Source organism: Ammodytes marinus (genome assembly GCF_949987685.1).
Source record: "Ammodytes marinus genome assembly, chromosome: 20".
Lineage (NCBI taxonomy): Eukaryota > Metazoa > Chordata > Actinopteri > Uranoscopiformes > Ammodytidae > Ammodytes > Ammodytes marinus.
This window is the reverse complement of record NC_137224.1, coordinates 16744332-16760529: the sequence shown is the minus strand read 5'-3', so window position 1 is coordinate 16760529 and position 16198 is coordinate 16744332. Positions and strand designations below refer to the sequence as shown.

General features: G+C 42.5%; 3 protein-coding genes across 3 annotated transcripts; 2 read left to right on the top strand and 1 right to left on the bottom strand.

The window, feature by feature from the left end:
- The first annotated feature begins 380 nt into the window (after positions 1-380).
- On the top strand, positions 381-2457 carry LOC307266722 (histone H3.3A). Its single transcript, XM_080048819.1, has 4 exons — positions 381-453; positions 1239-1376; positions 1499-1652; positions 1803-2457. The coding sequence occupies exons 2-4, from the start codon at positions 1249-1251 to the stop codon at positions 1929-1931; spliced, it is 411 nt and encodes a 136-aa protein (XP_079904945.1). The 5' UTR covers positions 381-453; positions 1239-1248; the 3' UTR covers positions 1932-2457.
- A 101-nt stretch (positions 2458-2558) lies between these two features.
- LOC307266741 (uncharacterized protein) lies at positions 2559-8441 on the bottom strand. Its single transcript, XM_080048837.1, has 16 exons — positions 8347-8441; positions 7927-8034; positions 6931-7006; positions 6556-6712; positions 5938-5983; positions 5768-5826; positions 5514-5549; positions 5328-5380; positions 5093-5225; positions 3991-4205; positions 3842-3887; positions 3434-3499; positions 3275-3334; positions 3084-3169; positions 2742-2836; positions 2559-2658 (listed from the first exon to the last, which is right to left on the bottom strand). Exons 1-16 carry the CDS (start codon positions 8381-8383, stop codon positions 2624-2626), a joined length of 1308 nt encoding a protein of 435 aa, XP_079904963.1. The 5' UTR covers positions 8384-8441; the 3' UTR covers positions 2559-2623.
- Positions 8442-11848: 3407 nt separating this feature from the next.
- On the top strand, positions 11849-15479 carry LOC307266528 (erythroid membrane-associated protein; the record flags this gene model as incomplete). The annotated part of the gene is made up of 9 exons (XM_080048567.1): positions 11849-11938; positions 12068-12166; positions 12293-12400; positions 12800-12958; positions 13086-13226; positions 13742-13793; positions 14054-14080; positions 14783-14809; positions 14917-15479. Exons 1-9 carry the CDS (start codon positions 11876-11878, stop codon positions 15477-15479), a joined length of 1239 nt encoding a protein of 412 aa, XP_079904693.1. The 5' UTR covers positions 11849-11875.
- Between the last annotated feature and the right edge of the window lie 719 nt (positions 15480-16198).

Here is a 16198-nt window from a genome sequence, read left to right as displayed (position 1 = left end):
CTCTCATTAGCTTCGAAATCCGCATTCTACAACGTTGTGAGCCTGCGCAGCGCAGGCGGAAGTAGTAGCAAAAGGACAACATCGAACTATGGGACATTACATTGATTCAACCATAACTTAGCAAATGAGTATACATCATACAAACACCAAATAATGTGTAAATTAAACAATTCAATGTGACAGTGCTTGGCTACATACACGGTTTATAGAAAACTGAAATGTGGGGGGAAATGAGCCACGGTCGGTCGTGTTTGCATTTTTTGTATGTGTCTATCTATTGGCTGTATTAGATGTCCGCTTTAAAAGTTGAACCAATGAGATGGCAGAGTTTTATATGCATGACGTCACGAAAAAGTATTAATTCTCGACCTCAGCCTCCTCCCAACACACACCGATTTTTTCCCCCAGCGGTCACCTTCGCCTGTTTCTCTTGTTTCAACCAACGTCCTAAAGGTAAATAATAAACATTACTTTTCAATGTAGACCATGTTATTGAATTCGTTTTCATTATTGTGATGTATATCTGAGGTTCGCTTCTCCATTTTATTGTCATGGTTTGTCGAACAGGCTATCACATCGACCTGCTAACGTTAGCTAAAAATAGAACAATGGAATCTCTTCCAGTTGCCTTTTCTAGTTAAACGTCACAATTCGGTTGTTTGTTAAACCAGACCCGTTAAATAATACCATGGTTTGTGTGTTTGTTTGTTTTGACGGTCGAGTTTCATGCTGGCTGTATTTGTGATTTGGCCACGCTAGCTAAGCTAATTACATGTAAGCTAACGTTGCTTGGGTTTAAATGAAGTAATGTCGCTAGAGGGTGAATTGAGAAGCTGTGCAAATGGCGAAGTCGCAGAAAGGCGACGCCTGACTGGCCAGGCTGTTAAGTGCTCCGAATGTTGACGGCGTTTATGTGCTACCAGTGGGCCGCTGGAATGTGTTTATAATCGATATTGTAACGTTCATCAATGTGTGTATATTCAGTGAACCTTATAAACTCAGAGGTTTTAATGTTGACTCTTAATATTTGAGTGTAAAATGGTAATGGCGTTTACCCGACGCTTTCCAGTGGTTGTAACCTGGGGGAGGGGAGCTGTATACATTGTAGGCTAGGTTAGCATCTTAGCTTGATATCCTTTCCGTGCAATCGATTGATTCCGCTATATTTAGTACGAAATGAGGGAGGGAAAGTCAATCTACCACGCGTATATTAATCTATAATCTCTCTCAACATTCAGCAAGTACGAAATGGCCCGTACCAAGCAGACTGCCCGTAAATCTACCGGAGGAAAGGCGCCAAGGAAGCAGCTTGCTACCAAGGCAGCCAGGAAGAGCGCCCCATCCACGGGTGGAGTGAAGAAGCCCCATCGTTACAGGTTTGTTGTAGTAGCACAACTGTTTAGTAATTCTTTACTTTTTAATCCGTCATGCAATCCTTCACGGTTCTCCCGTTACAAGAATCATATAATACTTGGCGCTAAAATATTGTTTTGTTTAGGCCTGGAACTGTGGCTCTGAGGGAGATCCGTCGTTACCAGAAGTCCACCGAGCTGCTCATCCGCAAGCTGCCCTTCCAGCGTCTGGTGAGAGAAATTGCCCAGGATTTCAAGACAGATCTGCGCTTCCAGAGTGCTGCCATTGGAGCGCTTCAGGTAAATAAGACATGAAATTCAACTTCTGTATAGACTGGGTAGTAGAATATAACTATTTGCCACACAACCAGATGGATTTTTTTTCCCCCCATACCATATCACCTATATGTATCTGCTGTATCCTGATCTGTTTGAATTGTGTCTTAACAGGAAGCCAGTGAGGCCTACCTGGTGGGTCTGTTCGAGGACACCAACCTGTGTGCCATCCACGCCAAACGTGTCACCATCATGCCCAAAGACATCCAGCTGGCTCGTAGGATAAGGGGAGAACGAGCCTAAGCAGCCAGCGGCAGCATGGGCATGATCCCATTTAACGTACTTAACTGTTTTTGTGGACATTTTTTTTTCTTGTGTATTTTTACAAGTTTTCTTTTTTGAAATTTTGTATTTTAGATTGGGACACTTCATCGATCATTCCACATGCCTGAGTACAATTAGGATAGTTGGAAATGTTGTGCAGTAGGAGTATCTACCGATTCCATCATGAGTCATTACTACGTGTTACAGCCATCATACCTCCCCTCAAGTTCTTTGAGTATCAGGCCCCCTCTGGGGATTGGTTTGTCTATTGAAGTAAGGATGAATTCTTCACACCTTCCTTGGGGGTCCAGGGTTTCTTCAAACATTCACCACAAAATGCCAGCATGTCTTGCTCAACAGGTCTAATTGTAGTGTCAGGGTTTGTGCTACTACAGTTGATACTCTTGACAGAGCATGGCAGACTCCCACCCCCCCCCTGCCCAGTATTTTTCTGGAATGCTTTTTACATGTTTTTCACCATTAAAATCTTGGCAGCTACATTTAATACTATTTATGAAAATGTTGTCTCATGTCTTTCTATTAAAGGTCTCTATGAGTAGAAAGCTTTGTGGTCTGTGTTTGATATTCAGACAGTAATACAATATGTACAACAATTAACATTTTATTCACATCCACACATTAAACAAGAATTCACCACTGTTGGTGAACTGTCATACAAACCACTCCGTATGCTTGAAACCAGTAGCTGTAAGAAAAGGACATGCTCTTTAAAAAAAAATCAGTATGTTAAAGAGTCTGGAAACTTGTATAATCGCTGCTATGCCTCACCAATACGGCAGACGATCTCCTCACACTGTTTGATGGTGCTGGCTCTGAATGCTACACAGCAAAAGCCTGTGGACTGAGGAGTTTCTGGGGAGTCCCTGAGAACACAGCCAATCATATGCTGAGATGAAATATGGGTTCAGCCAATGATGACAAAGCTGCACTGGCCTGGGTAATGCGTCATCACATGTTTGATGGAGGGAGGAGGGGGATTATAAAAACTAAAACAGACTGGATAAACATGGATGTGTGGGGATATATCCTTATTCGTTTGAGCATCTGCTGCAAAATCATTGCGGCTTTTGATGCACAAAAGTTCAGAATGAAAATTGTTTTAATACTTACGCCACACAAAAAGAAAATATTGTGTAGTCTGGTTGACCATATCTTCCAACACATGAAATCTCTGGATAGTGATGTTCAAACAGCTCCTGCCAAAACATGAGCAATCAACTTGCTAGTGACCATAGTCAGGTAATAGCATATGGAATTGTAAACCAATGACAAATTGAGACATCACATGCTGCTATACTTACCAGTTTACTGCTTCTTTCCGTGCATGTCAAATGTGTTTCCTTCAAATCTAAAAGCACCTCCTGCTGGACAAATGACACTGATTGAGATCATGTTGACAAGTGTTTAAGAAATGAAGACAGAATCCGACATGTCCTGAGACGGGAGTGTTTTTTCATTACCTTGCCAGGCAGGTTTTTCTGCAGCACCTGCTGTATGGCGGGCTGCAGAATCTCTTTGCCTCCAAACTAAGGAAGGATGAGGTAAGACATTGCATCAGAGACACATTTTAGCAGCCAATACTTTAAGCAGGTATTTGAAAGAGGCAATAGTAAAGAAATGTGATACTGAAATGCCAATTTGTCAAACTTAAATAAAGTCTATTATTAAATGAAATGTTTAAAACCCGGCCAATACAACATTCATATTACATTATTGGCAACTAACTACATTAATCGGCTTCCATTACATAAAAAAATAAACTAAAGTTACATTATTGACAGTTATGTTATCGCCTGCTTCACACATGTTTACAAAAACATTGAATATATGTAAAATAAAAGTTGTGTAAAAAAAGTGTGCTTGTTCACCATTCCGATGTTTGCTTTTCCCAAGAACTGCACTATGTAAACAATCCTGTAGAAGACGAGGGGTGGGTCAGTGTCTCAATATCAAAAGTACACATGTCTGCTTAATGTACCATGACTCCTCCTTGAAGGATTTGGTGACTTAAACTTGCCTTCCTTCTTTGAGACACTGTGAGGCTGAGTTTCTCTGGTCCTTGGAGGCTGACTGCTGGGAGGTGGCGGGGCCAAGCTGCAGAGTGGGGTTCTCTGTCCGTAGGGCCCGCAGGAGTTTGACTATGGGCCGATACACCGTGCCATCTCGAGCCCTCCATCGCATAACACTGATGGAGATAGGGCAGCCCTTCAACCGAGACAGAACCACACCTGCCTACCACAGACAATAAAAAATGGACTGTTACGCTTGTACAGTAACTGATGCAAACATGATTTGGAGTTTTTTTTTAGGATTAGTCAAGGGTGGGATTGGCCAATGTCAATCAATAGCCCATTACACACGGAATGTGATCTGTACTGTCAGTCTCTAAAAAACATAAAACTAAAAATGTGTTTAATATAACAATATAAAAACAGGCCATTTTAGTTATTCAAAAATGTTGATTTGCTTCTCACTATTTTTAGAATAATTCAAAAATCACTTCCTCAGTGTTCTCATTTATGCACCGGTTTGGAATGAGGTTTTGGCCTTACTTTGTTAACCATGTTTACAAGGACAGTCCACATGCACACGCAGCCGCACACATACACACACACACTCAGGCGCTTTCAGATATTCTGGCTGATTAGGTTTCAGGTTGGGTGCAACTATGCGTAATGTCAACAAACTTACATGTAAGCTGTCCCACCCTTTGCAATAAAACATACAAACAGGAGCGTTCAGTGCTACGTCTATCAAGCGGCCTGTACACGCGAACATAGTTGTGAGGAGAGTTCTATTCAGACAACATACATGGAAACACCTGTGGCTTGAAACCAACTACTTACGTGATGCATTTGTCACAGAAAACATTTTGACATGTCACTGTAGCAAACGCACATGGGTAAATAATGAAAGTAATGATGGCTGAATTTAATTTAGCTGCTCCATTCAGAGTCCTGTTATTAGACAGATGACAAATGTGACTGGAAAAGAATTGCTGGAATTTATCTGTAATCTGGTACACCCATAATAAGCATTCAATATAAAGTTCAGTTCACGGTTCTCAGTTTCTTGCAGCTAGAATATTAAAGAGAGTGACACTGCATGCTGGAGGATACCTGTCCATTCTTGGAGTTCCTCAGTGAGGTGCCGTTGATCTCATCGATGATGTCACCAGGACAGATGAACTGGTCCACATGAGCCTGACTACCAGGCATCAGCTCCAGGACGAAGACACGTCCACTCAGATACCTGAGAGACAGGAGGGGAGATGCCAGGTTTTAGACCAGTCCATTTATGAACAGATATACTTGATGGGAAAAACGGACTTTGAAGAGTGGAATATATACGCACCTCAACACCATCCCTATCTCCCGACAAGGCACCACTTCATATGTCTCATACACCTGCCAACATATACAAGCATTACCAGAGAGTGTAAGAAAAATCCCATGGTCACTCAAACCAGAGTCATATTGTTGTGATGCTGTGAGTCACTAAATAACAATCATGCTTGTCCCCTCTTCTTCTTTTTTTTACCGGTAAGAGCCAGCTTTCATCCAGAAAACTGCAATTCTGTGTAATGAGACGGGAGGTAGTTAGTATGAGAGTGTTATTATTCCAAAGTGATTCGACAGAATATCGGTCTTTACTAAGTGATAGTTGTTATTAAAATAGTTGTGGTGGGTATATTTTGGTGGGAGAAAGTTTTGAAAATTCCCAGATATGATATTCACAGATCTGTATTTGTAGTTTTGTTTTTTTAATGCTATGTCTGAAGAAGTTTCGCTGACCTCCATGTCCAGTTTAAAGTCCATGTGAGAGAGGACCAGCAGCAGAGACATGAAAGGCTCTGCAAGAAGAAGAACCATGTTGTTGAAGTTGGACGGTGACCGACAGCGTTTCCTCCACTTTGCTCTGCATTTACTGAAAACAGTGATAGTGTAGAGTAAGAATGACTCACCCACAAATTCCTCGTTCCTGAGGATTGACATTTCCGGGCTGTACCACTGGAGGGGAGAGAAGGAGTGTGAACCAGAGCTGCTTAAGTCTATTACAGAGACGTGTGTAGAAGCCAACAATGTAATATTCTTTTCCATTTTTAATGATGTAATAAGAGCCGATAACATAGTACCTTGCCAATAACGTTATAACATTTCCAAACCAATAACATAATAACGTTTACCCATAATGTTAAGTTAGGGTGTTTGTGTGATCAGGTCTTTAAGCAGCTATTTGAAAGAGGCAATAGTAAGGAAATGTGATACTTTGTAGCCAATAAATCAAACTTAAATAAAGTGATATTATAACAGTAATCGGCTCCAGTTATAACAAGTTGAAAGGATTTTTTAAAACCTGGCCAATAATGTAATAACGTAGTATATTTTCGGCAAAAAGTTATTACATTATTGGCCAGTTATTACATTATTAGCTGCTACAATGTCCAAACATCTCTCTTTGACTCTTTGCCTAGAGCGCACAACAGCACCAGTGGGGGAAAAACATATGGCCAGCACCAGAAAAAGGCATCAATCTCTTATAATGTATATCATTATAAAAAGATAATGTTTGTGTATCTGACCTCCAGGACTCTGGGTGTGTGCAGCAGGTGTGTGATGAACTGTGGCAGAGCCTTGCGACTGAGGGCCAGTCTGAGCATGTAGCGACCCCGGCCCTGAGCCGACAGCAGCTTCCTGCAAACCTTACTCTGATCCACCACCAAGGACAGAGCAGACAGCCTACACCCACACACACACACACACACACACACACACACACACACACACACACACACACACACACACACACACACACATTAGCAGGGACAAACCGTATTAACCAGGCATCAAACAGTGCTGTAACTACAACAGAACAGTGCCTATTATAGTTATATGCATGTTAAAAATGTCATTTATTTTACATTTCCTATCAGTTTTTCTATCCAGGATGTTGTTACCTGCCACAGGCATCTTGATGAGTGAGCTGTTCGAAACACTGCCAGTAATCTCTAGGGACCAGGCTGAGAACTGGCTCTGCAAAAAAAATAAAATCATTATAGCGTCAGATGTTAAAATTAATTAAATTCTGCTCCAGAATAATGCTGTTATGCAGCAATTACAGCCATGTAATAAAGCAGGGATGTCCACTCTTTTTTCCACAGAGGACTAAAAAATTATACCAAGGGCCGGGCCACTCACTGGAGGTGAAATATATTTAAAGATTCTAAATCAATCGAAATATAGCTAAATCAATAAAAAAATAAAAAAGTATGCTTGATAATTGAATATGCTTAAAGAAAATAAATACTTCACAGCTTTCCATTAATGGGTTTTCATTAAAATTGTTACAAAAAGGGTTGGCAGTTGATTCTCAAAACAGCAGCCTCTCAGATTGCTTCTTAGTCAGGATGGTGACCTCCCCCCCCACTCCCCTCCTTCATTGTTATGCAATAATTTAAGAGGCTTGTTGACACATCAACAAATGGTTGTTAGACAATGTTATCAACTTTAATTGACTGACTTTATTAAGTAGTTGGGCTTATTAATATCACGGTGTATTTTTTTTTTTAAGGGTCCAATTTTACTGTTTGCCTTGATCAAGACTCCAACTCGTACATTTACCACTACGCAATCTTAGGTGAAGTCCGAGTTTTTCTTATCGTATAAATAATGCAAATGTACAAATAATTAGCTACATATTGCCAAATCTCCATATTTCTTCAAACATTTATGCAAAAAACTGTAATAGAAAATATAATTGTTAACAAAGTATCATGATGATATCTATTAAAGATTGAACCATGTTGCTCTGCACTGTCTTGCCTTAATGCCAGCTATACAATCTTGCAATGATGTGACAATTTGTTCTCAGCAATGTAGAGTAACATGACAAATATGCACACATCAAATGTAGCATTTTTTTCAGGGCGATGGCATATTATGGGGATACTGACGCTGCAGCCCCTTCCTGAGGACCAACTCCAGAAGCTCACAGCAGGAGGCCAGGTGAGGGTTGCTGTCTGTCACCGGCTCTCCATCTGACTGCAGGTTCAGCACACATACTGGGAGGGGAGAAAAATAACAGCAACCATGACAGAAAATTAAATAAAAAAAGTAGCCTACCATGGAATCTGCCTTATCATTCCCATTCCACATGTAAACGACACATTGCAAAAGGTGGTTTAGAAAATAGGCTACACGTTCATGCAGAGGCTGCTTGTGCTTCTTGGCAGCGACGAAAAGGAAACTCAAATGACCGAGACGATTGTTTGTTATCTGGCGAGCAGCACACAGGCTCAATCAGTCGCATCTCAAACGGAGAATTTAGATCCAATATGTCACGATCGCATTGTGCTTTTATTATGGCTCCTTACCTTTGAGGGTGCCGAGCAGAGGGTCTTTGGGTGCCATGTTTACGGAGCAGCTGTGATCATCGGAGGCTGTCGGTTAACAACACACGCACCGCCACCAAGCCTCCTCCTGTCAGAGAAGCAGTCATCACACTTCCGTGTAGCCTAGACCAACATACCGAGACACCTTCCCATACCACCGTAGGCTAGCCTACCTGACAGAATGACTGACTGGTAGAGTGTGGACAGCTGTAGGCTTAATAACACTGTGTGAGGCAGTTTGTATTTGAAAAAAAAAAGCCAAATATGAAACAGTCAAATATCTGCCCTGGCTAATAAACAGTAGGCTAGCCTTATTTGTGCCCCGAATTGCAATAGGCCTATATGAGATATTTATTAGCGGTAGGCTAAACATCTACACAAGCTAGGCGTAGGCCTACTGTTACTGTTTTAGCAAGCCTGTTCTGCCTCAAAAGCGTGCTGCATTCACATGCTAGTCCGACTGAAACCATATTTCCAAACAAATTCAAAATGTATTGGAATTAGTTTTGGATAAGTGCTATGCTCTGTTGTCAGAAAAGTTTCAAGTGTTTGTATTTGTCAAATGTATGTTGACAGGTTCAATAATACAATGAAAGGAGTCCGGTCCACTCAACAGTAAAATAAAAATAATAATAAATAAAGGGAAAGATGAAAACACAGCTACAAAAATAATATCAATGAGGCCTATGCAGCCTACATAAAAATGACAATATATCCTAGCAACAAAAAAGTGACAGTATAACAACAAAAATACTCAAACTACCTGGACAAGTAGCAGTAGGCATATTCAGTGGGAAAGTTATGTGGATTGCCTCCATTTTAATTGAACAATGGCGCCCTCTAGCGGCCATTTTCTCAAACTGCAGCTGAGCGCGTGCGGCGGTTGATTAGAGCGCGCGCCCTGCCAGTGCTGCAGCAGTTGGAGTGTGATAGGTAGCATCATACTTCAGAGGAGGATGGCGGAGAACTGAACGGGTCCCGAGTTTAGCGAAAACATCGCAGAAGGAACTGCGCGAAGTTCTGCGGGAAAGGAAAATTCACCCTTAAAGAAGGTAAGACCTAAATCTTTTCACAAAACGTCAACTTTCATAGAGGTATTGAATGAGTTGAACTGTGCGTTATGCCCAGGGCGTAGTTGTATACAATTATTTATCTGCGTGTTCTTCTTTTTTTCTCTATGCCTGGTAGAACTTAACCATGCGACCATGCATGAGGGCAGTTTATTTTTGTGTCTTTATTCGTAGCATTAACACATAGTTATGCATTTTGCCAACGGAATATAGCCTCAAGAAAAGCTTCAAAAGTAATCTATGCAGGTATTATTTTAATGTTTTTGCAGTTATTATATTTTAGTTAGACCTATGTTGGTTTTGATGCTGACTTGCATGCATAGATTGGTTCGTCAGTCCCGATATAGAGTCACTACAACATGGGTTAATGGGTTAGGTAATCCTGGATTTCCACTAATCTTCCAGCTCTTCTACCACCTTACACGTTTAGTCTGCACTACCAGAAATAGACCCTCTATCTAACCAGGAGTGCATTTATTACCATCATGCTTATCTCCACTGTCTCTTTGATAGACAAGTCATGTAGCCTAATGGTAGGCTATAATTCTCCCCTTTATTTCCCCTTAAATGCAGTTTACTTGTAGCAATACTGTATCAACTTAATTAGTTAACAGGCTCACTGGCACAGTGGCATGTCCTCATCGTTGCCAGCAGGTGGCACATGGCACGGCCTCAAGTCAACTCAATGTGGACTCTTTCTGGCTTATTCAATCATGTGACAAGATTCACCATGGTGTGCATCTCCAGCTCATTGTACTCTATGATCATGATATGGGAGTCAGTAATATACACAATGCATTTCATCTGTCCTCACACACACGTCAGTCTGATTGTGCTGACTAAAAGGTAAACTTTCAGCACTGACTGATGGCCCTTCAGTGGGTGTGTGTATATCTTTGCCAAAGTCCTCAGAACTCCTGGACGGTACAGTATATAGCCTATATGCTCCTCAGTCCTTTGAAAGTCAGTAGTTACAGCAGCAGCATCCTTTGGCTCAGCTGCCACCGCTACATCAGTGAAAGAACAGTAAATCCCCTCAGCGTGCAGGCCAGGGGGGTTGGGGGGGGACTGCTGAATCAACAGCAAACTGGTCCAAACCCTCCCCGCACACAACCTCCGCAGTGTTTTCAAAAAAGTGTCCTGAGCTGCCGTCTCAAATCTCCTTGGGAATTAATTGTCCAATTTCAAGGCTGTGATCAAGATGCATCGACCCACACATACACACACACACACACACACACACACACACACACACGTCAGGAAATCCTCTCAGTGTGCAATATAGCTTTTTTTAAATACAGTGTTTCTCTTAGTGGTGACCCCAAGTAGTCGACTATTCGATCAAAGGAGCCCGATTTGACTGACAATCTCACAGTCCAATAGCCGCTAAATATGGTTATGAAACACGGATCATTCTATTCCAGCTATATGGGGGTACTGAATGTCTGATTTAACATGATACTGCTCGGTTTCTTCCAGTAAATCACAATACATCGCCTATAGTGGTATAAATGTCAGCCTGTAAATAACACTGTGGCAACTGTGGCTCAGTTGGTAGAGCGGGTCGGCCGATGATCAAAGGGTTGGAGGTTCGATCCCTGCCCTGCCACCTGTGTCATAGTTGTTGTGTCCTTGGGAAAGACACTTCACCCACTTTGCCTCGTGTGAATGTCGATAGTTAGCCTGCTATCGGTGTATGAATGTGTGTGTGAATGGTAATGTGGGAAAGGAAAACAGGTCTCCCTTGCAAAAGAGTCTTTGGTCTCAATGGGATATACCTGTATAAATAAAGGTAAAAAAAACAAAAAACACTGTTAATATATTTTTTTCATCAATATCACAACACAATCCATTATTTTGCTGAGCCAACATAACAACACAAACTGTAGATAGGTGTTTCAGCTCCTTTGTCTGGTGTGGAAAAAATGGAAGCCAATCTTGCAAATGAGAATACAGATCATTGATTCGACAATAAGTCTATTATTGGCAGGATTCAACCCATCAGATCAGGAGAACTATGTACATTCTTAGTCTGGGATGTTGTTGTTTCTCTCTATGCCTCTTTGTGTAGGTGTTGAGTGGATGAGCTCTATTTACACTCCTAAACCAACATGTGTGGGTTGCTCTTTTGTCTCATCAGCTGTCCAATGATAAACTCAGAGTACCTGCTAATGGGCTCCCTATGGACTCCCAGTGCAGAGCTGTGGAGAAAGTTCTGCATTGCTTTGCTCTTTCCCTCTCTACAGGCACACAAACCTTTTGCCACCTCTCATAAATTACAGATTTTCTCCTCTCTCATCGATTCTTTCCGTGGGCAAAGAACTCAGCCCAGTCAGCTGCCTGCACTTCAGCTCTCTTGTCAGAGTGAGTGCCCGTGTACTTAAGCCTTTCTTTATGACCCTGCCACAGGGCACCGGCCTCACTCCCTCCAGGCTGCCAGCATGATGAAGGACTGCCTGCAGTTCCTGGTCGAACCGGCCAAAAAGCTCAAGATCCGACTCAAGGTAGCGTTACAGCATACCACTACATTATCCTCCGATGGCAGCCATGGCACTGTATTTGTTTGCGTGCGCTCAATGTGTTCACCTTGCTCCCAAAATGTACCTGAAGTCCTATTCTTTCCTCTGCTCCAGGAGTCTCGTAAGCGAGTGAAACTTGAGAAGAAGGAGCCGCTGCTGGAGAGTCAGGTGTTCATTATGGAACTGGCACGAGAACTCAACAAGATCTGCCAGGTGAGTTCTCTTCCTCTTCTGTCCTCTCTGTCTGTAACAGACAAACACACGTTTACTAACTACATGCATCTCTATAGGCTCTTATGACTTATCTACATGATTCACAAATCTCCCCCCCCCCCCTAGAGGTCAAACGTCCTGAGCCACATCTGGACCAGTGAGGACGCGTGGCCGGCCGGTGTGTGTCGAGATTTCATCGTTGAGTGGGCCGATGTGCTGGAGAAGAGAGAAAAGGTGTGTAGCAATAGCACAGTATTGGTGATGTTTGTGCCACCACTAACTTCTGGTGTTAATACACAGCCTAAAATCTGTTAACTGGTATAACAAAGGATATGTAAACAAAGGGGTCCCACCGTAGCTAGCAACATGCCCGTTTACTGAGCCTAGGCTGTGTATTAACGCCTGATTTTCTTTTCAGCGCACACACAGTACTACTGACAAGTAGATGAGGAGATGATCACTGATTTTGACAACAGGCTTTTTTCCACAATCACTGACTCTACCTTGAAGTAAAAGAGGGGGGGAAGCAGAACATCTTCATAATTGGCAAAACACGACTTTCATTGATTGTAAAACTAAATGCAGTCGTATTCGTTGTAGCGCTGCTTTAAAACGTGTGTGTTTCCTGTTCAGTCGAGGATCATCCTGTCTGACTACCAGTGTGAGAAACCAGAGAAGAAGGACTGGAAGGGCCACCTCCTGTGTATGCTGGAGGGCGGGGGGGAGTGTGACATGGGCCCCCACAAGAGAGCCATCCTGGAGTGGACCAGGGAGATCAAACGCAGACCTCAGGTGACTATGAGCTACTGCAAGTAGTTGAGGACATTGTGTGCTGGCTTGACATCCCATCATCCCCATCTATATGAACTCAAGTCAAACACTGTCAGTGAGTAACAGCTGCCGTGTCTATTCTCTGCAGCCCACCGTGTGGCCGGGTGAGCCTGTGCTCATGATGCTGGATGACCTGGAGTTCCAGTGGAAGAGGGGCCGTCTGCCCACCCTGCTCCCAGCCATGGAGCTCGTCATGCTGGCCGTGCTGAACGCAGACAGCCCAGACAAGGTTTGGATGTCTGTGTTACAATGTCTCACTGATAAGAATTGTGTTTAAAAGCTTCTTCCTTTTCAAGCACCAAAGAAGAAAGTGCTTTACTTGATTCAGTCACCAATGATAGAAGAAGGCAGTATGCTAATGCGCTTTAGAGGTGGAGTCAGCTATTGTGGTGTTCACAAAGTAGGATTGTGAGGAGATATTCAACCATTTCCTCAGTGAATTGCTGACTCCACCTTTATGATACATTCGCATGACGCTGTCAGTTAACTGTAGTGTGAAGCTAGTGTGTGTGTGTGTGTGTGTGTGTGTGTGTGTGTGTGTGTGTGTGTGTGTGTGTGCGTGCGTGCATGTGTTTGTTTGTTTGTTTGTTTTTTGTTTGTGTATGTGTGTGTGTGTGTGTAGTTGCTGCATGAAACCCTGTCAGGCTAATCTCTTTATCTGATTGTGAAGCTCACCTTGGCCTGCTTTGTGTCGTTGTTCCCATTGTCTGCCTTTATGCGTGACGTGTGTGTGTGTGTGTTAAGGAGGACGTAACAAAGCAGTGGCTGGTCAGAAAGCAGAGGAGCCAGAAGTCTGGTGAGTGCGTTTAAAGTATTTCTTTGTTAACCTTAAAGAAAATCTAATTATAAAGAAGCATCTTAAGAATCTCTAAATGAGAACTGCATGCGTTCACACATTAGAACTAACAACTTCATCAAGCTGTGTAGCAGGGGGCGAACGTGATGAGTCATTTCCATTAGAACTAATCAAGAATCGATACGTGATTAAAGGACAGTGCTACGGTGCAGGTGGGGAAAGAAGGATTTGTAATCACAGTTATCGCTTTCCTCTTTCAGACGCTGTCCGCTACATCCCCCACAGTGGTGAGTGCCAATCCTGGCTCTTGTTCAAAAGAATTACCCTTCGAATGAAATCACTCTGTATTTACATTATTGATTAACCTGTCGAGTGTTGCTGGCAGAGATGATCTCAAATCTACTGTTTAGCACATTATGTTGTCACATTCACCTCAAAGTTAATGGTGACCATTTTATTTTTAAATACGTCAATACTTATATATATTCATGTGTTGGTTCAATTCTGATGTTTGTACTGATCAACTATATTACAATTAGTTAAAGGTGGAGTCAGTGATTATGTGCCTAGGCTCTGTAAACTGGTATATAAACAAAGGATATATAAAGAAAAGGCGCCTGTCGTAGGCTAGCTAGCAACATGACCGCCTGTAATGTAATAATTTAACAATTCAAATAGCAATGGAGCCTGTCCGAAACAATTGTAATTATTAAAATCTAAATGGAGCCTGTACTAAAATGTTCTAACATAGCCATTTTAAATAACAATAGAGACTTTATCAAAATCTAATACATTCATAATTCAATGAATGATTCAGCCGTTTCTAAAGTGTACTAATTTAACAATATTTAAATATATCTAAAAACAATTCTGTCTATGACCATTTTCTGTGTGCTCATCACCTTTCACATTAAACTTAGTCATTGGAACTTTTGATTATATCACATTGAATACATCATCTTTAGAGTTTCTCCTTTCTTTCTTTACAGTGTGGAACTGGATTTGCGATGCTGCAGGTATGAAAAATCACTTGGAATGAAATCAAATCCCCTCTCTTCATCATTATAATCTGTTATCAGTTTTACAATTGAACCTCTTCCTTCCTGGTTGTGTACCTTCACAGTGGAGGTGGTTCTGGACTGTGACTCGGCCCATCCAGACTTGTTGATCAGCAGTGATGAGAAGAGCATGCGTTGCGGGCTGGAGCGCGGCGGTGGCGGCCCGCGCTGCCAGCGTCGCTTCGAGGGCTGGTGGTGTGCGTCTGCTCAGGGCGGCTACGCCTCGGGGAGACGCTACTGGGAGGTGGAGGTGGGCGACAGGGACTGGAGGCTGGGCGTGGTCAAGGCGTCTGCAGTGAGACAGGGCTTCCACTCCCTCAACACAGACACGGGATACCTGACCCTGCGTCTGGAGAGGGGCACGGACCTCAAAGCCCTGACGGTGCCCGCCACCCCGCTGCCACTCAGCCTGCTGCCCAGGAAGGTGGGGGTGTACCTGGACTATGAGCAGGGCCAGCTGTCTTTCTACGATGTGGAAAAGCGCTCCCACCTGTACACCTACAACCAGAAGTTCACAGAGGAACTGTACCCCGTGTTTGGGACTGTGGAGGTAGTCAGAGCACTGGTGATCAGGCCTGCAGACATCAGACAGCCGTGCCTCTGTCCCGGGCCCTGCCTCTGGAACTGAACTGCTTCACTCACATTCAGTCCAACAGGGCCCATGCTTTTATTCTGGTCCATTATTTAGTTGGAGTTGGAATCTTGTTGCGCTGGTTCTGGTCTAAAAGTCTTGAGTTTTTCAACGAGTTGCCTCTGTGAGATCAGGATCAAGACCTGCCATCATTCTGCACTACATTCTCTGTTACTCTGCCTTCATGGAGACGTAGAGTGTTAAATATTTATATTATATAGATGAAAAAGGTTTTTTTCACACTGTCCAATAAGGTTTGAGAGTGTTGATGGTACCATATCGTTTTTCAACCTACAAAGAACTCTATATTCTTTTGTTTAAAGTTAAAATTTTATTTTAAATTTTAACCATTTGCAAGGTTTTAACACAACAAAAGCGATGCGGAAATGTTTTTTTTGTTTACTTTAGTTTTTTTTGTATTACTTAGAGATGGAAAAAAACTTGCAAATGCTTCAAAAGCATGAAGGCAATGGGAAAGGACAGGAGACTAGCCACTGAGAGGCTCAGTTCAGTGCAACAGTGCAGCTGATAATCACAGACAGGCCGGACCTATGTGGAGAGCTCATTCTAACTCTTTGCTTCTTGGTCTTGAGCTTCCTGCAAATATTTGTCAGGCATGAGCGTCTTCATGCAGCTTTGTTTTTTTGTTTGTGTGTGTAATGCCCTTACATCAATAAATGAACTTCAAATGTAAACCTTGTCTTCACTGGTCATAC

Bases quoted from the DNA above. Each gene is read 5' to 3' on its own strand.
- LOC307266722 (XM_080048819.1), top strand. From the start codon at position 1,249: ATGGCCCGTACCAAGCAGACTGCCCGTAAATCTACCGGAGGAAAGGCG. The intron at 1,377-1,498 runs GTTTGTTGTAGT...TGTTTTGTTTAG, and splicing joins AAGAAGCCCCATCGTTACAG to GCCTGGAACTGTGGCTCTGA. The intron at 1,653-1,802 runs GTAAATAAGACA...GTGTCTTAACAG, and splicing joins CTGCCATTGGAGCGCTTCAG to GAAGCCAGTGAGGCCTACCT.
- LOC307266741 (XM_080048837.1), bottom strand. From the start codon at position 8,383: ATGGCACCCAAAGACCCTCTGCTCGGCACCCTCAAAG. The intron at 8,035-8,346 runs GTAAGGAGCCAT...CTCCCCTCCCAG, and splicing joins TCTGCTCGGCACCCTCAAAG to TATGTGTGCTGAACCTGCAG. The intron at 4,206-5,092 runs GTATCCTCCAGC...TGTCTGTGGTAG, and splicing joins GGAACTCCAAGAATGGACAG to GCAGGTGTGGTTCTGTCTCG.